At 42.0% G+C, this 20,468-nt stretch overlaps 1 protein-coding gene across 1 annotated transcript in view; it reads left to right on the forward strand.

The window, feature by feature from the left end:
• PLCB4 (phospholipase C beta 4) overlaps nucleotides 1-20,468 on the forward strand; it is a 291,829-nt gene that overhangs the window by 257,728 nt on the left and 13,633 nt on the right. Inside the window, exons 31-34 of the mRNA XM_052650707.1 lie at nucleotides 8,727-8,842; nucleotides 10,106-10,181; nucleotides 11,940-12,115; nucleotides 15,412-15,513. Of these exons, the coding sequence (XP_052506667.1) occupies nucleotides 8,727-8,842; nucleotides 10,106-10,181; nucleotides 11,940-12,115; nucleotides 15,412-15,513 (470 nt within the window). The remainder of the gene's footprint in view (nucleotides 1-8,726; nucleotides 8,843-10,105; nucleotides 10,182-11,939; nucleotides 12,116-15,411; nucleotides 15,514-20,468) is intronic.

Genomic DNA, 20,468 nt, shown 5'->3' on the forward strand with positions numbered 1-20,468 from the left:
CCCAGCCTTTCTATGAGACAGTATTTATATAACCCTTTCTAATAGTTGTGATGCTATCTAAGATGGAATAAAATTTCCCACCGCACAGGCTTGGCTTAAAAATTGCCCTGCTGAGGAGGGAAGGTGGTCTGGGCTGCGCCTTCCAACCCAGCACCGGCCACCGTGCACACAGCCGCCAGGAGCAGAGAGCAGCGCTGGGTGCAGGTGCAGTGACTGCAGGGCGCGCTCAGCCTTTACATATCAGCCTCAGGAGATCGTTTCTCTTCTCATAAAGGGAAGCAGAGAATGTGGTTACTTAACCAAGTCATTTAAGAAATGTACAGTTCATGCTGCTGCTGCTGCTGCTGCTAAGTTGCTTCAGTCGTGTCTGACTCTGTGCGACCCCATAGACGGCAGCCCACCAGCCTCCCCCGTCCCTGGAGAGCCTATTTCCAAACTTGAAGTTTAGCTGTAGGATGCAGAAGAAATAGTGGTGTGTCAAGGAGGATCTGCCATTTCTAAAAGAAAGCCAAAGAAAGAAGTGTGAATCCCAATCTATACACTATTGATCAGTTCAATCAGTTCAGTTCAGTCGCTCAGTCATGTCTGACTCTGCGACGCCATGGACTGCAGAACGCCAGGCTTCCCTGTCCATCACCAACTCCCAGAGCTTACTCAGACTCATGTCCATCGAGTTGGTGATGCCATCCAACCATCTCATCCCCTGTCGTCCCCTTCTCCTCCTGCTTTCAATCTTTCCCAGCATCAGGGTCTTTTCTAATGAGTCAGTTCTTCGCATCAGGTGACCAAAGTATTGGAGTTTCAACTTCAGCATCAGTCCTTCCAATGAATATTCAGGACTGATTTCCTTTAGGATGGACTGGTTGGATCTCCTTGCAGTCCAAAGGACTCTCAAGAGTTTTGTCCAACACCACATTTCAAAAGCATCAATTCTTTGGCGCTCAGCTTTTTTCACAGTCCAACTCTCACATCCATACATGACTATTGGAAAAACCATAGCCTTGACTAGACGGACCTTTGTTGGTAAAGTAATGTCTCTGATTTTTAATATGCTATCTAGGTTGGTCATAGCTTTTCTTCCAAGGAGCAAGTATCTTTTAATTTCATGGCTGCAGTCACCATCTGCAGTGATTTTGGAGCCCCAAAAAAGGCTCTTTAGTTCTTCTTGATACACTCTTGATACTGCTGCTGCTGCTGCTGCTGCTGCTGCTAAGTCGCTTCAGTCGTGTCCAACTCTGTGCGACCCCATAGACGGCAGCCCACCAGGCTCCCCCATCCATGGGATTCTCCAGGCAAGAACACTGGAGTGGGTTGCCATTTCCTTCTCCAATGCATGAAAGTGAAAAGTGAAAGGGAAGTGGCTCAGTTGTGTCCGACTCCTAATGACCCCATGGACTGCAGCACACCAGGCTCCTCCGTCCATGGGATTTTCCAGGCAAGAGTACTCGAGTGAGGTGCCATTGCCTTCTCCCACTCTTGATACTAAGTATAAAATAGATTGCTAATGAGAACCTGCTGTGTGGCTCAGGGAACTCTGCTCAGTGCTCTGTGATGAAGGAGACCCAAAATGAAGGGATGTATATAAATACGTGGCTGAGTCACTCTGCTGTACAGCAGAGAGTACACAGCATTGTAAAGCAGCTATATTCTAGCTGAAAAAAAAGGAGAGACGATATCTGCTGTTAGGATTGTGGGACGAGAAGACAGGAGTAATGCCCATTCTAGCCCTGAATGGAGTGGAGATGCCAGCAGGCCCGGTTTGGGGGAAATGGCAGTGGCCGATTGTTTTGACCCTCTCAACGCAGTTGGCAGTGAACCTGCTACTTGTCTCTCACTTTCTGTAACAACCTCTTCAATTTGAAATGGAAACGAAGGAAATGGTGTTTCAAGTGTCCATTAGATGAGATACAGAAAGAGCAGAACGAAGGAGCCATGATCCCACACAAACCCAGGGCTCATCTGGGCCCAGAGCTAGAGTTGCTTTTGCTAAGACACGGGGATGATTTTCACTTGTCACATGTGGTCCAGCCCTGAGAGCAAAACATTTAAACCCAAAGTTAAATTAATATTCCCAGTAATACATTGGAAGAGGAATTCGAAATCAATGGAAGTAAAAGAAGTAAATGAAGGAAGTTGGTCCCGAATGGAAAACAGGGAGCCCTCATTCCTGTCCAGAGGGCAAGTCAGACTCTGTTCCCACGTCTGGTGCCTTGAAAGCCTATAAGCCACCTTCCTTCTCTAAAGGAGAATCGTAGAATCAGGTCATATGTGAACCTCCTCTTCTTTAAATACTGACAATAAGACAGACTGTTTCTGAAATACCATGTAGGCTAAAAAATAAAATGGGATGCATCTCCTAGACCATCAGTTTCCAATATCACCACAGAAGAGTCAAATAAAATGCCTGAGAAACCAACTAAAATTTGACATTTCAAGAAAGCTGCTAATGGAAAATATAGTCTGTGTTAGGCAAGCAGTTTTTCTGATAACAAACACCAAGGCTGCTGTTAAACTTATCACAGGTAATTCATGATAAGAAGTCAGGAACAGACCTACAGCTCTGTCACGAAGTAGAAATGAGCAGAAACACAGCAACCACCCACAGAGACAGCCTGCTGGTCATCTCAGAGGTGTGTGCTGAGCACACACAGTTTACTCAGATGCCTCTAAGTCTAGAGTCACAGCAGGCAAAAGAATGAATTGCAGCAGATGTTTTCCACAAAAGAAGCTGAATTTAACCTGGATGTCCATCGGCCAATGAATGGATAAGGAAGTTGTGGTACATATACACAGGGGAATATTACTCAGCTATAAAAAATGATGCATTTGAGTCAGTTATAATGAGGTAGATGAAACTGGAGCCTATTATACAGAGTGAAGTAAGAAAGAGAAACACCAATATAGTATATTAATGCAATTATATATATATATGGAATTTAGGAAGACAGTAATGATGACTCTATATGCAAGATGGCAAAAGACACAGATGTAACGAACAAGCTTTGGGACTCTGGGAGAAGGCGAAGGTGGGATGATTTGAGAGAATAGCATTGAAACATGTACATTACCATATGTGAAATAGATCACCAGTGTAAGTTCGATGCATGAAGCAGGGCACTCAAAGCCGGTACACTGGGACCACCCAGAGGGATGGGGTGGGGAGGGAGGTGGGAGGGGGGTTCACGATGTGGGGATGCATGTGCACCCACGGCTGATTCATGTCAATGTATGGCAAAAACCACTACAATATTGTAAAGTAATTAGCTTCCAATTAAAATAAGTAAATTAACTTAAAAAAAGAGAAGCTGAAAGTACTCTTAACTTTGATAGAAACATATACAAATTCTACTAAAAAGCTGCACATTTATTTTCCCAGAATGTCTTGATTAAGACTGACATGTAAGTCAGTGTATTTTAATTTTGGTACTCTTGACCTGAATGAATGAAAAACTCTCTCTTCCATAGAGTCTTATAACTTAGTTAGGGACCAAAAACATAAAATCTATGATAGTTGGTGTTTATTGTTACTGTTGTTTGTTGTTTTTAGCTAGATAAGCCTAGAAATAATTTCCTGGCTCCTCTATTTTGTACAACAGGAAGCTGAGGCTTGCCGCCCCATCCTTTGGTGATCAGTAATTAGGATCTTGTTCCTTTGTGAAAGGAGAAGTGAAGTCTGGGAACCAGATTATCCCAAAACTTCAATCTTTGCTGGCTACTACACAGGGATAGTTTTGAGCACAGAGAGATAACTTTTCAAGGCCAGTTTTTTGTCATGTGTAGTCATTGTAATCATTTTAATTCAATATGCTTCTAATTTTTTAAATTATTTCTATATACATTAGGTAACTTGCAGCTCATAACCCTGAATTATGTTGGGCAAACAGATATTGTTCAGTTTTCTAATAAAGAAATTGAGACCTGGAAAGATTTATATATGTTGCCCAAGGCCTCTGGGGTAATTATGGACTGAACTGGGACTGGAATCCCAGTCCTCTTGCTGCTCTCCCATGCTATTAATTTTTTTATTCATGCAGCTTTATTGTATCTACTTTGTACCAGCGTTGGGCTCTGTGCTGGCGAGAAAAGGAGACTTGTGGAGTATGTCTTATATCCGTGAATCCATCATGAATGCCTTTATGTGCACACACCCTCATTCCTGTATCTAATGCGGTTAATTAGGGCTCACCATACTACTTCCGTAAGCAGTGGTCTATGCCAGCTAATTTCCAGTCCTCAAAGCCTCTTTTTTTCTTGTACTACTACACTAAAATATATAAAGAAGGAATCTTTTCCACCTGCCTTTCAGTGATATTTGCAAGAGACAAAGGAATGTAGCACTTCTCAGTCCAGTTCAGTCACTCAGTCATGTCCGACTCTTTGCAACCCTGTGGACTGCAACATGCCAGGCCTCCCTGTCCATTACCAACTCTTGGAGCCTACTCCAACTCTTGTCCATCGAGTCGGTGCTGCCATCCAACCATCTCATCCTCTATCATCCCCTTCTCCTCCTGCCTTCAATCTTTCCCAGCATCAGGGTCTTTTCCAGTGAATCAGTTCTTCACATCAGGTAGCCAAAGTATTGGAGTTTCAGTTTCAGCATCAGTCCTTCCAGTGAATATTCAGGATTGATTTCCTTTAGGATTGATTGATTGGATCTCCTTGCAGTCCAAGGGACTCTCAAGAGTCTTCTCCAACACCGCAGCTCAAAAGCCTCAATTCTTCAGTGCTCGCCTTTTTTTTCGGTCCAGCTCTCACGTCCATACATGACTATTGGAAAAACCATAGCTTTGACTAGACGGACCTTTGCTGGCAAAGTAATGTCTCTGCTTTTTAATACACTGTCTAGGTTGGTCATAGCTTTTCTTCCAAGGAGCAAGCGTCCTTTACTTTCATGGCTGCAGTCACCATCCGCACTGATTTTGCAGCCCAAGAAAGTAAAATCTGTCACTCTTTCTATGGTTTCTCCATCTATTTGCCATGAAGTGATGGGACCAGATGCCATGATTTTAGTTTTCTAAATGTTGAGCTTTAAACCAATTTATTCAATCTCCTCTTTCACTTTCATCAAGAGGCTCTTTAGTTCCTCTTCACTTTCTGCCATAAGGATGGTGTCATCTGCATATCTGAAATTATTGATATTTCTCCCAGCAATCTTGATTCCAGCTTGTGTTTCATCCAGCCTGGCATTTCTCATGATGTACTCTGCATACAAGTTAAATAAGAAGGTGATAAGATACAGCCTTGATACACTCCTTTCCTGGTTCAGAACCAGTGTGTTCCATGTCTGGTAGCACCTCTAGAATGTTTTATCCTAGACTTACATGCACGCGTGCTATCACTTGAGTCATGTCCAAGTCTTTGTGATCCCATGAACTGTAGCTCACCAGGCTCCTCTGTCCATGGGATTTTCCAGGCAAGAATATAGGAGCGGGTTGCCTTCCCTCCTTCAGGGAATCTTCGTGACCCAGGGATCAAACTCACGTCTGTCTGCATCTCTTGCATTGCAGGCAGATTTTTTACCCACTGAGCCACCTAGGAAGCCCCTAGACTTTCACAGAGCCCCTTGTTTAGTTGTTCAGGAAAATTAATACATGTGCAGATGGCCATGACGATTATTAAATCTTTTAAGGAAGGCTAGTATTTTTCAGTGTTTTTCTCCCATAACAGCACAGAAGTAGCTGTTTAAATCCATTTAAATAAGGATACATCCACATGTCAATCTATTCTTGGGGTAGTGTGTTAAACTTGAAGGAAAGGTTTATTGATTTAATTTCACTGGCTGTTCTCTCAGGTCACTCTGCATGTTTCCATGAGGATCAAAAAATATAAGTAGATTTGTATCTAACCATATTTTGAATTAGACAGGAAGGCCTAGCGTGCTGCAGTCCATAAGGTCACAAAAAATCAGACACAACTTGGCGACTGAACAGCAACATATTTTGAATAAGGCTTAAGCATTTGAAATATGATTTATACTGTATTTACTTTTAATCCTCACAACCCATAAGGTAGGTATCACTATACCAATTATAAAGATGGACAGACTGGGATGAAGTGGCTTGTCCCAAGACCTGAGACTGCTCACATCCTTAATCCAGTGCAGAAGCCCTGACTGAAATGTGTTTATTTCAAGAGCATATATTGGCTTGGCCAAAATTTCATTTGGGTTTTTCCATAAGCTCTTATGGAGAACCCAGATGAACTTTTTGGCCAGCCCAGTGCTAGGCCTAGATTGGTACTAGGACTGGATCTACCAGCTGTTCCAACCACAAATTAAGCAAGACATTGTTACATATAATTCTCTGACCCCAGATCCAGAGCAGAGTAACATCATCTAGGACCACCCCATTGTACCTGTTTCTAGAGCCTATTCCAAGGACCCATCACCACGCTCCTCTACACCTTCTCCCAAGGGCGTTTATCGACCTGACAGGAAGGCTAGGACTGGCTGCACCAATGCATTTCTGAAGAATTGATGTACATATGAACTGTAGGTCAACTCCTGTGTTAACTCACTAGCAACACGGGGAAGTTAATGAAATCTTGGTAAGGTTCAAAATCCCTTCCCCATTTATATTTTATGAAATCTGTAAAGATATTCATGAATTAGGTTCAAGGTGATTTTCTTAGGAAGAAAATCAATTTTTTTTTAAATTAAATCACTCACTTTTGTTGCACACCTTATTTTTTTAACTAATTTATTTATTTTAATTGGAGGCTAAATACTTTACAATATTGTAGTGGTTTTTGCCATGCATCGACATGGATCAGCCATGGGTGTACATGTGTTCCCCATCCTGAACCCCCTTCCTCCCCTCCCCATCCCTCTGGGTTGTCCCAGAGCACCGGCTTTGAGTGCCCTGCTTCATGCATTGAACTTGCACTGGTCATCTGTTTTACATATGATAATATACATGTTTCAATGCTATTTTCTCAAATCCCACCCTCACCTTCTCCCACAAAGTCCAAAAGTCTGTCCTTTACGTCTGTGTCTCTTTTGCTGTCTTGCATATAGGGTCATCATTACCATCTTTCTAAATTTCATATATATGCGTTAGTATACTGCATTGGTGTTTCTCTTTCTGACTTCACCCTGTATAATGGTTTTATCCACCTCATTAGGACTGACTCAAATTGTATTCTTTTTCATAGCTGAGTAATGGCCCATGGTGTATCTGTACCACAACTTCCTTATGAATTCGCCTACTGATGGACCTCTAGGTTGCTTCCATGTCCTGGCTATTGTAAACAGTGCTGCGATGAACACTGGGGTACATGTGTCGCTTTCAATTCTGGTTTCCTCAGTGTGGATGCCCAGCAGTGAGATTGCTGGGTTGTGTGGCAGTTCTATTTCCAGTTTTTTTTAAGGAGTCTCCACACTGTTCTCCATAGTGGCTGTACTAGTTTGCGTTCCCACCAACAGTGTAAGAGGGTTCCCTTTTCTCCGCACCCTCTCCAGCATTTATTGCTTGTAGACTTTGAGATGGTGGCCATTCTGACTGGAGTGAGATGGTACCTCGTTGTGGTTTTGATTTGAATTTCTCTGATAATGAGTGATGTTGAGCATCTTTTCAATTGTTTGTTAGCCATCTGTATGTCTTCTTTGGACACACATTAAAAAGTAAGCAAAAGCAAACATGACCATGAGGGTAGCTGTATAAGCTGGATATAGTCTACCCATTCCAGACTTTAATATCTCTCATTTCTCCAAGTTTCTCAAGAGTAATACTAGGATATCACATTAAGCATCATCTTAGAGTCAATATTACTGATAGTAATATTTTCCTCTGTGTTTAGTGACTGAGCAGCTAAAGAATCTGATTTCATTAAGTCCCTGGATGTGGCCAAATTATCAGGAAAAAGTAATGTTCATAGAGAAACACTTATTTTCAAAGCTTTTCAGTCCATTTCAGTGATTAGAGGAAGCAGATGGAGAAATATTTTAAATACCTGTAAAGCTGAAAGCCAGGGCTCCTGAACATTGTGTCTTCCTTGTGAATGCATCTTGATAAGGAAGCTGGCAAAAATATTGTTAGGGATCGAAAATGAGCTGACAGTGAAACCACAATGGCAGTTCTCATTGTGTAATGGCGGTGTTCAGGACCTTCCAAAATGTCCCCGGTGTGTAGACGCCATGCCACACGATGAATAGTTACACTCAGCATGTAAAAGAGAAGAAATCTGGTGGCTGCCCTTGCATTCTGGGCACTAGGTTGAGGAGTTAGATGGCCCAGTTAGATGACTCAGACAGCAGAGCAGAGGTGGACGGTGAGGGACTTCCCTGGTCCAGAGGTTAAGACTGAACACTTTCACCAAAGTGGAGCATGGGTTTCATCCCTGGTCAGGGCACTAAGATCCCACATGGTACGGACAAAGAAGGAAAAGAAAAACAAGATGGATGGGTGGAGTTCTATGGAGCCATCTATGTGCAGAGGAAAGAACTTCGGAATGATTGGTGCTGCCCAGCAGTGGGCAGGGCTGCCTTTTGAGGTAGACGTGTTCATTGGACTAAGGCTGGAGACCCCCTTGTTGGCGAGGCCTTATGGGGACACAAACTCTCGGGTTGCGTGGGAGGTCGGAAGTCTTTCCAGCTCCCAGACTCAGTTACTTCTTGATTTTCAAACCAAGACTCCGCAGGTACTGGTGAAAATTACGCCAGCCCAACGTGGGCTAAAGTTTATCAGCCTCACTGCAAGTCTAACTTGTAACTACAAATTCTTCTGCAGGAACACAGTACCATGCAGAAACTACATTGCACGCAAGTTGACAAGATTGTGGCACAGTACGACAAGGAGAAATTGACTCATGAGAAAATCCTCGAGAAGGCAATGAAGAAGAAAGGGTAAAGGCTGTTGATTTCCTTCTGGAGGATTTTTGCCTTTTTATGTTTTGTCTTTTCCCACAGTTTAGCTGCCTGTTTAGGCCAAGGAAGAACTTAGTCTTAACTGTGTTTTCATCATTAAAAATGATTTCAGAAAATAAGAGACTTACTAAGCTAAAGGGAGTGACTGAAGTGGAAAGAGGAGCTTTGTTCAAGTTCTACAGATGTTGGTTAATGAAATAATAACTGTATCTTTCATGAGTTTTCCATGCAAGTACCTTTAAGGTTAACGGGGAGAGAAGGAAAGACAAATTAAAGTTGGGAAAATTCCAGAAATCATTTTGCATCCCCAGGTAATAAATAATAAGGTTGATGTACTCAAGGGGGAAAAATCCAGTTTTGATGTTTAATATTTCAAGAATCTTTAGCTTATGCCAACAGCTAAAACTGTTGAATAAAACCTGCCATTGCATTTACTTTGAAAGAGTTTATCTAGAATTCAGCTAGGGAGATGTTTCTGTGATGTTGCAAGCTAACTGAATAACAGAGTAGGGAAAAACACGTGCAGTGCCAGCCATGGAGAAGTGATCAGTTGTTTAGAATGTGTCTCTCAGAGGCATCCTCCATTAATAACACGATGAAGCATTCTGACTTAGGCTATAATAAATCAGAGCATGCATGCTGAAGACAGACGCTCAGGGCCTGTTCTGATTTCAGCAATGATACGGATATTCCAAAAGGAACAAATAATCCCTGAAATAAGCAGTAATGCTTGCTGGGCAATCGCCTAGTATATATTTCCTACTCACAATAGAGTAAGAAGCAAAAATCACCCCGTAGTGCCAAGAAATGCTATTTTCTCCCTTGCTGGCATGTGTCAAAGACAAAAATCTGGCTTTACAACCAAAGTAGAAGAATTGAAAATTCACTTCAAGGCTGAGGTCCTGTTTTTCAGTTCTCATCCTAAATAGTATATTATTGAATAAATGAAAAATAGCTTGAAGAACAGCAGGAACCAAAATGGAAGCTGACAACAAATCCTTTACAATGAAATAATTGTTAGGTCTGAAATGGCTGTTTGTGTAGTGGTTGAATTGAGTAATCACAATACAGATATTTTGTAAGGTGTGCATCTATTACTGGAAGAACTGAGGTTGCCCAGTGAGCCGTGGCGTCCCAAGTGTGGTGAACTAATTATCTTCATCAGAAGGCTTTGGAGCAAAGGCCTCTGGGAGTGGGAAGATATCTCATGCTTGGCATGCATTTGCGCTTTTCCATTTTCAGGGGAAGTAATTGTCTTGAAATGAAGAAAGAAACAGAAATTAAAATTCAGACGCTGACATCAGATCACAAATCTAAGGTAAGAAAATGCCTATTTTTACAGCAACAACTTGGTAATTTGTTTTGAAGCTGCACCCAGTTTTAATCAGAAATAACAGTAGCCTGGGGCTGGTCTGGGCCCACTGGGTTAGAGAAGAGGCATTTCATGGAACACCTTTCCTTCCCTGTAGACATATATATATACTCACAACGTCTATGTTGTCTGCCTCAGAGGCGTCAGGAAAACAATAAATGGATTAAAAGGAATGTTGTGTAGAATGTAGAATTACTTCCTTACAGAGGTGACATTGAACATATGACAGAAAGCCACCCATCCGGAGGGTTCAGTAACTCTTATTTCAATATTTATTTTTTAGTCGATAATTTAGTTTTCCATTCTAACTTTGCTGTGGAAGTTTGGGATGGGGAAAATTCCAGAGCTAAGATTCTAGGCGATGAGCCTAATCACTCATATTCCCCCAAAAAACACAAGAAAATACACGTTTAGAGGACATGAAGTGTGATTACAGACGTCTTGAAGAACTGAGCACCATGTTGCAGTCAAGAACATAAATATCTTATGATAATAGTTATAAAAGAAAAAGAGCTGTTAAAGACAAAGTTTCCAACTATGGCTTTTGATCAAACCAGCCAGTCTCCTCTGTCTACATGAAGCTCCGTCATCCAGCGAGCAACGCTGCCACACACCTGGGCCAGCCAGGCGTTCCAAACTGAAGTTCTCCGTGGTGCTGTGTATTTGTGTCTGTTCTGCCTTGCAGTCTAAAGAGGTGTAAAGAGTCTAAAGCTGTATATTTTTGAGAGCTGTTCCCTACTCTCTTTTTTCCTCCCCTTAACTAGAATGTTTGAGAATTAATGACTATGAGACACTCCATGATTTTTACTCTTTGTGTAAATACAAAAGTAGAAACCTTGGTTACTGTATCAAGTTGCTTTTGCTGAATGAAACACCACCCCAAAATTTTGTGGCTCAAGACAACTACCACATATTAACTGACAGTTCAGTGGGTTAGAACTCAGACTATACGCCCCTGGACAGCTCTACTTTCGGCTGGACTTGGGTGTGTCAGCAGCCGGCTGAGACTGGTGGCGTCTCTGTGTCTGATAGGAAGTTGGCTGCTGGTGGTTTTTAACTGTATGACCTCTCACTCTCCAGCAGGCTAGCACAGGCTTCTCAGAGTTCCAAGAATAGAGAAAGGCTAAGCACTTGCCCAGCTTCTGCTTGCATCACATTTGCTACAGTCTTACAGGCTAAAGCAAGTCGGGGGTCAGCCAGACTCAACGAGCTGGAGAAATCGACTCTGGCACTTGATGACCCATAAAACCCACAGTGTGAAGAGCACAGCTACTCTCTGCAGGGGAAGACTGTCTACCCCAGCGTTTGCTAAGATGACACAATAAGTCATGACCCGGGAATAAGAGAACATACAGCTCCCTATTCAGACCTGTGCCCTTGTGGAAGTGAAAAGCTTGAGGAGATGAAGAGAATTCTCATCAAATCGGTAAAGGAGCCCAAGGACCAGACAAACCAGCGTGTCGGCAACTTAGGCAGTGAAATGGGTCATGGTTAAATATCTAGAGCCAAAATGATTGCCCTGTTTTAAAAAGTGATGACTTCCTAGTTCCTGTTGGTTAGGACATAGTTTTATAGGTTCTATAGGCGTCTACTGATTGACCAAGTAAAGCAATGAGGGGATCTGAAATGTGTGGTTAATGTTGCACTTTTAGTTCCTGCCTGCTTGGGAGAATTCCAGGCGGCACCACTCTTTTCCCCACGCAGGTCAAGGAGATTGTGGCACAGCACACAAAGGAGTGGTCAGACATGATCAACACCCACAGTGCGGAGGAGCAGGAGGTCCGGGACCTGCACCTCAGCCAGCAGTGCGAACTGCTCAGAAAGCTGCTGATCAGCGCCCACGAGCAGCAGACCCAGCAGCTGAAACTGTCCCATGACAGGTGGGCAACTTAGCTCCAGAGCAAACTCTGTTTTTAAAACGACTCGTGTGTGTGTGTGTGTGTGTGTGTGTGTGTGTGTACAAGAACAAGTGTTGAGGTAGTAAGGAAAATCAACTTCACATATAACATTGAGCTTTTTCATATACTCTGTCATAGAGCTGATGTGGCAAGAGGAACTGTAAGAAATGGCCTCGACCATCAAAATGCTTCCAAGTGGTGGCAAGATATCATACTCCTACAACAAATTAAGTTACATTACAAGTAGCGTACAATACAGACTAAAAGTTATCACAGACTCTGCTGCCTCCAAGTGGTTCTGGAGGCTTCACAAGATGATAGGGCCAGAGTTGGCTTTTAAGAAATGATCTGGAACCTCTTAGGAAGAAAAGACACAGAGGGAGATAAAGACCAAGCGGTTGAACTCCTAGAATGGTTGGTTCTGATGGCTCAGAGATACCTTCCTTTCCACTGTCAGGGTGTCTATAAATTTTAGAAAGGCAGGTCCGATCTGTTTGTTTTTGCCTCTCCCCATTTCCGCACGCTGAGTATCATGTTAAAGACACTGCAGATGGTGAGCTGGACTTTTTCCCCAGGCAGAAGACTGTGTCAGTCAGTGATGTCTTTTTATCGCAGCTTGGTTGCAGCTTGTCCGTCTTCTTTAGGGCCAACTGTGTGATGCAGTGGCGGTCTGTTGATACACACCAGAAAGTATAAAACAGAAGCATTTTCCAAAAAAAAAAAACTTTAAACTTCTGAAATGAATTATGTAGGCACATTCCCAGATTCCAAACCTCATTATGGCATGATACACAACCATAAGAACATGAAGTATTTTTGCCATAGTTTCTGATTCTCTCATGAGCCAACTAAATGAGGTATGTATGCCATGCTGAGTTTCTTGTGGGCTCAAGTACCATACCATATCCATTTTAAAGTATTCTGTTTATTTGTATAGGATTAAAAGTGCCTTTTTCCCCTTAGAAATGCTCTTGATTTAGTACACAGAAAGGTCGGTTCATCATCTTCCCTTTGACCATTTCTACAATATCAGATTTTAGATGTCCACCCTTATTCAAAGATACTTTGAAGAATAAGGTACTCTCTTCTAATCTTTTATTGTAGTTGAATAAAGGAGAAAAAATTATCCCAAACAGTAGGCATTTTCCAAAAGAAAAAAAAAAGTAAATGAATTCTTGTATGACGTAGGAAGTCATTTGAAGGAACCATAACCTGATTACTAATTTACCTTAAAAAATAGATCCATGACAGGAGTATTTTTCAAAGTAACAGCAGCGCGGAAGCTTTCTGTTAAGTATCCTGTGGTCATGTTTCTTTGTCACCATCACAACTGTTGTTCTAGGTTAAAAAATTCTTGCCTTCCTAACATTTGGCAACATTATTTGGTTATTGATAAGTGCTTGTTGAATGAATGAATGAAGAGATGGTCAATTTAATAACAAGTTATGAAAAATTCTGAGAGCCAATTTCTCGGCCCCAGGAGTTTCTGTGCATACCCAGCTTCTGTGTCCCCAAGTCCTCTGACTGGAGACCTCTCTGTTTCATTTTTATCCATCATTTTCCAGAAAGTACAAACACCACTTAACCTGCCCATTCCCGGGCAGTGCTCCAAGGAGATCACCATAGGTTCCAGAGAAGATTCTTTGTTAATTCTTTCATTTTCAGTTTCTAAGTGGTATGCGTTTGTGCTCATCAATAGTCCAAAGAGATGAGTTTTGTGGTACACACACCCATTCACACTCGGTGATCAGTCACCTGTAAGCTCCCACCCCCCGTTTCCTGTGTTTGTTTGAAACCGTTTGTCCCCTTCATTCCCCTGGGCTGTCAGAACGCAAGACAGTCATTTGTGAGTGTTAGAATGTCCTTTCTCTTCCAAGCAATCTGACCCCCCCAAAAACATGGGACAAACTGGAAAATCCTTGTGTTTTACTGACTGTAAGCGGCTGTCCCTGTGCATTCTTTGATTATTCTCATGCAGTACTCACTATCCCCATTTGTCTTATTGTATATAGGCTTGTAAACATGATTGCCTGAGATATTTGTATACAACTTGGGATTTGTAGCTTTTATTTATTCAGAATGCATCTGGCATGTCGATGACTTAACGACAGTGTCCTACTCTGGGCATCTGTATAGGCTCATCACGTGGTTGGGGTTACGTTAGACACGCACCGCGCCTCTTCTTCCCATCCCAGCACTGACACTTCACAGCGGGTGCCCCGCCGCCCCCAGGAGAATCATGCTTGTGGACTGGGGCTCCTGCCCTCCTTCTCACAGAATGCAGGACAACTTCATGATCTCAGTAATGAGATAAAAAGTGAACCCAGTCCTCTTGTTACATATGAAATGTGTTTTTTGTTTATATTTTTAATTAGAGTAAAAATCCACAATGCAAAATTTACTATGTCAACTGTAAGTGTGTAGCAGAAGGCGTGTTCACACTGTTGTAACCATCAGTCACTACCATCCAGCTCCAGGACTTTATCACCTTTCCCAGCTGAAACCCTACCTACTGAACACTCACTCTCCACTCCCCTGGTGGCTTCTTCTCCCTTACAGTTCTACTGAGGTATAACGGATATACAGCACTGTATGCTGTAAGCTGCAGAGCATGCTGCTTTGGCCTACGTATATCATGAAATGATTACAATAAGTTTTGTGACCTTCCATCATCTCATAGAGATACAAAATAAAAGGAAAAATATTTTTCCTTGTAATGAGAACTTGTAGGATTTACTCTCTTCACAACTTTCACATTTATGTAACATACATCTTAGTCATGTTGTGCATTACATCCCTAGTACTATTTATCATATAGTTGGAAGTTTGTTCCAGGTGGCTCAGTGATAGAAAACCTACCTGCCAAGCAGGAGATGGGAGTTTGATCTCTGGGTCAGGAAGATCCCCTGGAGAAGGAAATGGCACCCAATCCAATATTCTTGCCTAGGAAATCCCATGGACAGAGGATCCTAGTGGGCTACAGTCCATGGGGTCACAAAGAGTCAGGATACGACTTAGTGACTCAACAGGAAGTTTGTACTTTTTGACCACCTTCATCCAACTTCCCTTCCCCTCAACCCTGCCTCTGGAAACCACAAATCTGATCAGTTTTTTTATGAGTTTGTTTGTTTGGTTTTTTTGTTTTTTGTTCGTTTGTTTGTTTTTAAGTATAATTGACCTACAAGACTGTGTTGGTTTCTGGCGTACAACATAGTGATTCGATGTCTGTACATTACAAAATGATCGCTTCCTGGTTTTGTTTTTATTTTAATACACAGGGAAAGCAAAGAGATGCGAGCCCACCAAGCTAAGATTTCTATGGAAAATAGCAAAGCCATCAGCCAAGATAAATCCATCAAAAATAAAGCAGAACGGGAAAGGTGAGTTGGAATGCTCACTGCAAGAATATAATAGTGACTCCAGTGTACACACACACTCACATTTGAGATATAAAAAAAACCTTGTGAGCGCTGGCCTAGAATCCTGCTGTTATAACTGCTGGAAAGATATATTATTGTTGCTCTAAAACACCTTCTGATTGCTTACTACCACTGGTAAAACATATTTACATTCAATATATGTGTGCTCATTTCCAAAATTGTATAAAATCTGGCATAAACAAAACTGTATAAATTATGGCAAAATATCCTTCCCACATGATGCTTAGGTCACCCTGAAAGCATCTCATCTGCTCACGTGTTAAGCCCATCCTGAATGTGTTTGCAGTCTGTAGGCTTTGTACTGACCTTAACACTAGGGATCATCTCAAATCACCTCCCTCCGGTTTTCTGGTTTGTCCTTGTCTAAGAATGAGTTTTCTAGAAACAAAGACCAAGATAGGACTTCGGGTCATGTGATTTGCTGAGGAAGGAATCTTCAGCAGGGCAGAGAGGAGGAAGCAGGAGGGGGCCAGGCCAGGGGCTAAGCAAGGCTAGGATCTCAGCTAGAGTTCCTCTGCAGCCTAACCCCAGCTCTGGAGTGTAAACGACTGTGATCTGCTCCTTTGAGCCATGGGCACGTGGCTCTTGTACGTCTGTGTTAATCAGTCCTTGGCCACATAGAGTTGGGAGAGGTTTGTGTGACATCCAGAGAAGAGCCAAGGTGCGAATGCTTTAGCCAAAGCTGATAAAGGGGACCTAAGAGTCCATCGCTAGTCATGGGCCCCAAGAGAGGCAGTTAGCAGCACTTGATGCCCGGTGCATTTCCCACGTTTCACGTTTACAGAATATAAAGCGTATTACCATCTGGTGCATTTTTATGCTGAAGTTTTGTGGATTAAATATGGTTTGGAATTAACAGGCCAGCGGTGGGATTGGAATTCCACAGAAATTTGACCTGGAAAGAAATCACCTTTTCAACACTTTGGACAAGAAATTTCCCAAGAAACATGGGGTATCATTTGTTTCTCTTTAAGTAGATTATTACTCAATTTATTCAGTGCTCTTGTACACCATCATATTGGCATAGTTATCTTGTTATTGTTCAGTCACTAACTGGTATCTGACTATTTGCAACGCCATGGAATGCAGCATACCAGCTTCCCCTGTCCTTCAGTATCTCCCTGATTTTGCTCAAATTCGTGTCCATGAAGTTGGTGATGCTATCTAACCATCTCATCCTCTGGTGCTCGTTTTGACTTAAATCTTTCCCATTTTCCAATGAGTCTTTCCAATGAGTCAGCTCTTGCATCATGTGGCCAAAGAATTGGCACTTAAGCTTCAGCACCAGTCCTTCCAAATAATATGCAGGGTTGATTTCCTATAGGGTTGACTGGTTTGATCTCCTTGTAGTCCAAAAGACTCTCATGAGTCTTCTCCAGCACCAAATTTGAAAGCATCAGTTCTTTGGCACTCAGCCTCCTTTATGATCCAGCTCTCACATCTGCACATCACTACTGGAAAAACCACAGCTTTGACTATACAGACCTTTGTCAGCAAAGTGATATCTCTGCTTTTTAATATGCTATCCACGTTTGTCAGAGATTTCCTTCCAAGGAGCAAGTATGTTTTAATTTCATGGCTAAAATCACCATCCTCGGTGAATTTAGAGTACAAGAAAAACCTGTCACTGCTTCTACTTTTTTCCCCTTCTATTTGCCATGAAATGATGGGACCAGATACCATGATCTTAGTTTGTTGAATGTTGAGTTTTAAGCCAGCTTTTTCACTCTTCTCTTTTACGCTTATCAAGAGGCTCTTTAGTTGCTCATCATTTTCTGCCATTTGAGTGTTATCATCTGCATATCTGAGGGTGCTGATATTTCTCCCAGCAATCTTGACTCCAGCTTGTGATTCATTCACCCTGGCATTTAGCATGGTGTACTCTGCATAGAAGTTAAATAAGCAGGGTGACAATATACAGCCTTGATGTACTCCTTTCCCAATTTTGAACCAGCCATTTCTTCCATGTCTGGTTCTAGCTCTTGCTTCTTGATCCTCCTACCAGTTTCTCAGGAGGCAGTTAAGGTGGTCCAGTATTCCCATCTCTTGAAGAATTTTCTACAGTTTGTCGTTATCCACACAGTCAAAGGCTTTAGCCTAAGCAGAAGTAGATGTTTTTCTTGAATTCTCTTGCTTTCTCTATGATCCAAGAAATGTTGGAAATTTGATCTCCAGTTCCCCTGCCTTTTCTAAAACCAGCTTGTACATCTGGACGTTCTCAGTTCACATATTGCTGAAGCCTATCTTGAAGGAATTTGAGCATTACCTTGCTAGCATGTGAAATAAGTGCAGCTGTGCAGTAGTTTGAACGTTCTTCGACATTGAGCTTCTTTGGGATTGGAATGAAAATGATCTTTTCCAGTCCTGTGGCCACTGCTGAGTTTTCCAAATTTGCTGGCATATTGAGTGCAGCACTTTAACAGCATCTTTAGGATTTGAAATAGTTGAGCTAGAATTCCGTCACCTCCACTAGCTTTGTTCACAGTAAATCTTCCCAAGGCCCACTTGACTTCACACTGCAGGTATCTGGCTCTAGCTGACTGATCACACCATCATGGTTATCTGGGTCATGAAGATCTTTTTTGTATAGTTCCTGTGTATTGTTGCCACCCGTTCTTAATGTCTTCTGCTTCTGTTAGGTCCATACCATTTCTGTCCTTTATTGTTCCCATCTTTGCATGAAATGTTCCCTTGATATCTCCAGTTTTCTTGAAGAGATCTCTAGTCTTTCCCATTCCATTGTTTTTCTCTATTTCTTTGCATTGTTCATTTAAGAAGGCCTTCTTAACTCTCCTTGCTATTTCTGGAACTCTGCATTCAGTTGAGTATGTCTTTACCTTTCTCCCTCACCTTTCACTTCTCTTCTTTTCTCAGCTATTTGTAAAGCCTCCTCAGACAACCACTTTGCCTTCTTGCATTTCTTATTTTGGGGGATGGTGTTTTGTCATTTTCTTCTGTACAGTGTTATGAACTTCTGTCCATAGTTCTTCAAGCACTCTGTCTACCAGATCTAATCCCTTGAATCTATTAATCACCTCCACTGTACAATCATAAGGGATTTGCTTTAGACACACCTGAATACTCAGTTAGTAAAGAATGCGCCTGCAATGCAGGAGGCCTTGGTTCGGTTCCTGGAAGGCTGTAGTTCAAAGCATTGCAAGAGTTGGACATGGCTGAGCAACTAAGCAGGCCAACCGTATAGCAAAGTGAACTCTGCTTAATGCACTGTGGTGGCCTGAATGGGAAGGAAGTCCAAAACGGAGGAAATACATATATGTATGTATGTATCACTGACTGACTGACTCATTTTGGCTTCCCTGATAGCTCAGTTGGTAAAGAATCCACCTCCAATGCATGAGACCCTGGTTCAATTCCTGGGTCAGGAACATCCACTGGAGAAGGGATAGGCTACTCACTCCAGTATTCTTGGGCTTCCCTTGTAGCTCAGCTGGTCAAGAATCTGCCTGCAATGTGGGAGACCTGGGTTCAATCCCTGGGTGGGGAAGATCCCCTGGAAAAGGGAAAGGCTATGCACTCCAGTATTCTGGCCTAGAGAATTCCATAGACTGTATAGTCCACAAGGTCGCAAAGAGTCGGACACGACTGAGTGACTTTGACTTTGACTTTCATACCTGAATGGCCTAGTGGTTTTCCCTTCTTTCTTCAATTTAAGCCTGTATTTTGCAACAAGGAGCTCATAATCTGGGCCACAGTCAGCTCCAGGTCTTGTTTTTGCTGACTGTATAGACCTTCTCCATGTTTGGCTGCAAAGAATATAATCAATCTGATTTTGGTATTGATCATTTGGTGATGTCCATGTGTAGAGTCATTGCCTGCATTGTTGAAGAAGGGTATTTGCTATGATCGGTGTGTTCTCTTGACAGAATTCTGTTAGCCTTTGCCCTGCTTAGTTTTATACTCCAAGGCCAAACTTGCCTGTTACTCCTGGTATCTCCTGAGTTCCTACTTTTGCATTTCAGTCCCCTATGATGAAAAGGATATCTGTGTGTGTGCGTGCGTGTGTTAGTTCCAGAAAGTCTTGTAGGTCTTTCTGGAATTGGTCAACTTCAGAATTAGTGGTTGGGGCATAGACTTGGATTAATATGACATTGAATGATTTACCTTTAAAATGAACTGAGATTATTCTGTGATTTTTGAGATTGCTCACAAGTACTGCATTTCGGACTCTTATTGACTGTGAGGACTAATCCATTTCTCCTAAGGGATTCTTATCCACAATAGTAGATGTAATGTCCATCTGAATTAAATTCACCCATTCCCATCCATTTTAGTTCACTGATTCCTAGCATGTTCAGTCTTGCCATATCCTGCTTGACCATGTCCAATTTACCTTCATTCATGGACCTAACATTCTAGGTTCCTATGAAATATTGATCTTTATAGCATCAGGCTTTACTTTCCCCACCAGACATATCCACAACTGAATGTCATTTCCAATGAAGTACCATCTTCTGGACATTATTCTCAGAAAAGGAACTTTGTTTAAGGGCCTTGTGTACATGGAAAGGACATCATCCACTTTAGCTCACAAACATAAAATATTTGTGCCATGATAAAAACCTTGTTAAACTGTTTTAGACCATTACAAGTTGAAATATAGAATTCAACCCGAAAATATACTAATTGTTAAATAGCTCTTTATCCTATTTTTTCAATATGTTGCAAAGTGGACTTCAGACGAATTGAGGTCAAATTGTCTTAAATTAAGAGCTATTAATAACCAGAAAATTCTTTATGTAATTTTTCCTATTTCAACTCTACCTACTTATTTATTATAACTCTGTATCCAGTGGTTCGATTCAGTTCAGTTCAGTTCAGTCGCTCAGTCGTGTCTGACTCTTTGCGACCCCATGAATCACAGCACGCAGGGCCTC

Source organism: Budorcas taxicolor, chromosome 13 (assembly GCF_023091745.1).
Source record: "Budorcas taxicolor isolate Tak-1 chromosome 13, Takin1.1, whole genome shotgun sequence".
NCBI classification, from domain to species: domain Eukaryota; kingdom Metazoa; phylum Chordata; class Mammalia; order Artiodactyla; family Bovidae; genus Budorcas; species Budorcas taxicolor.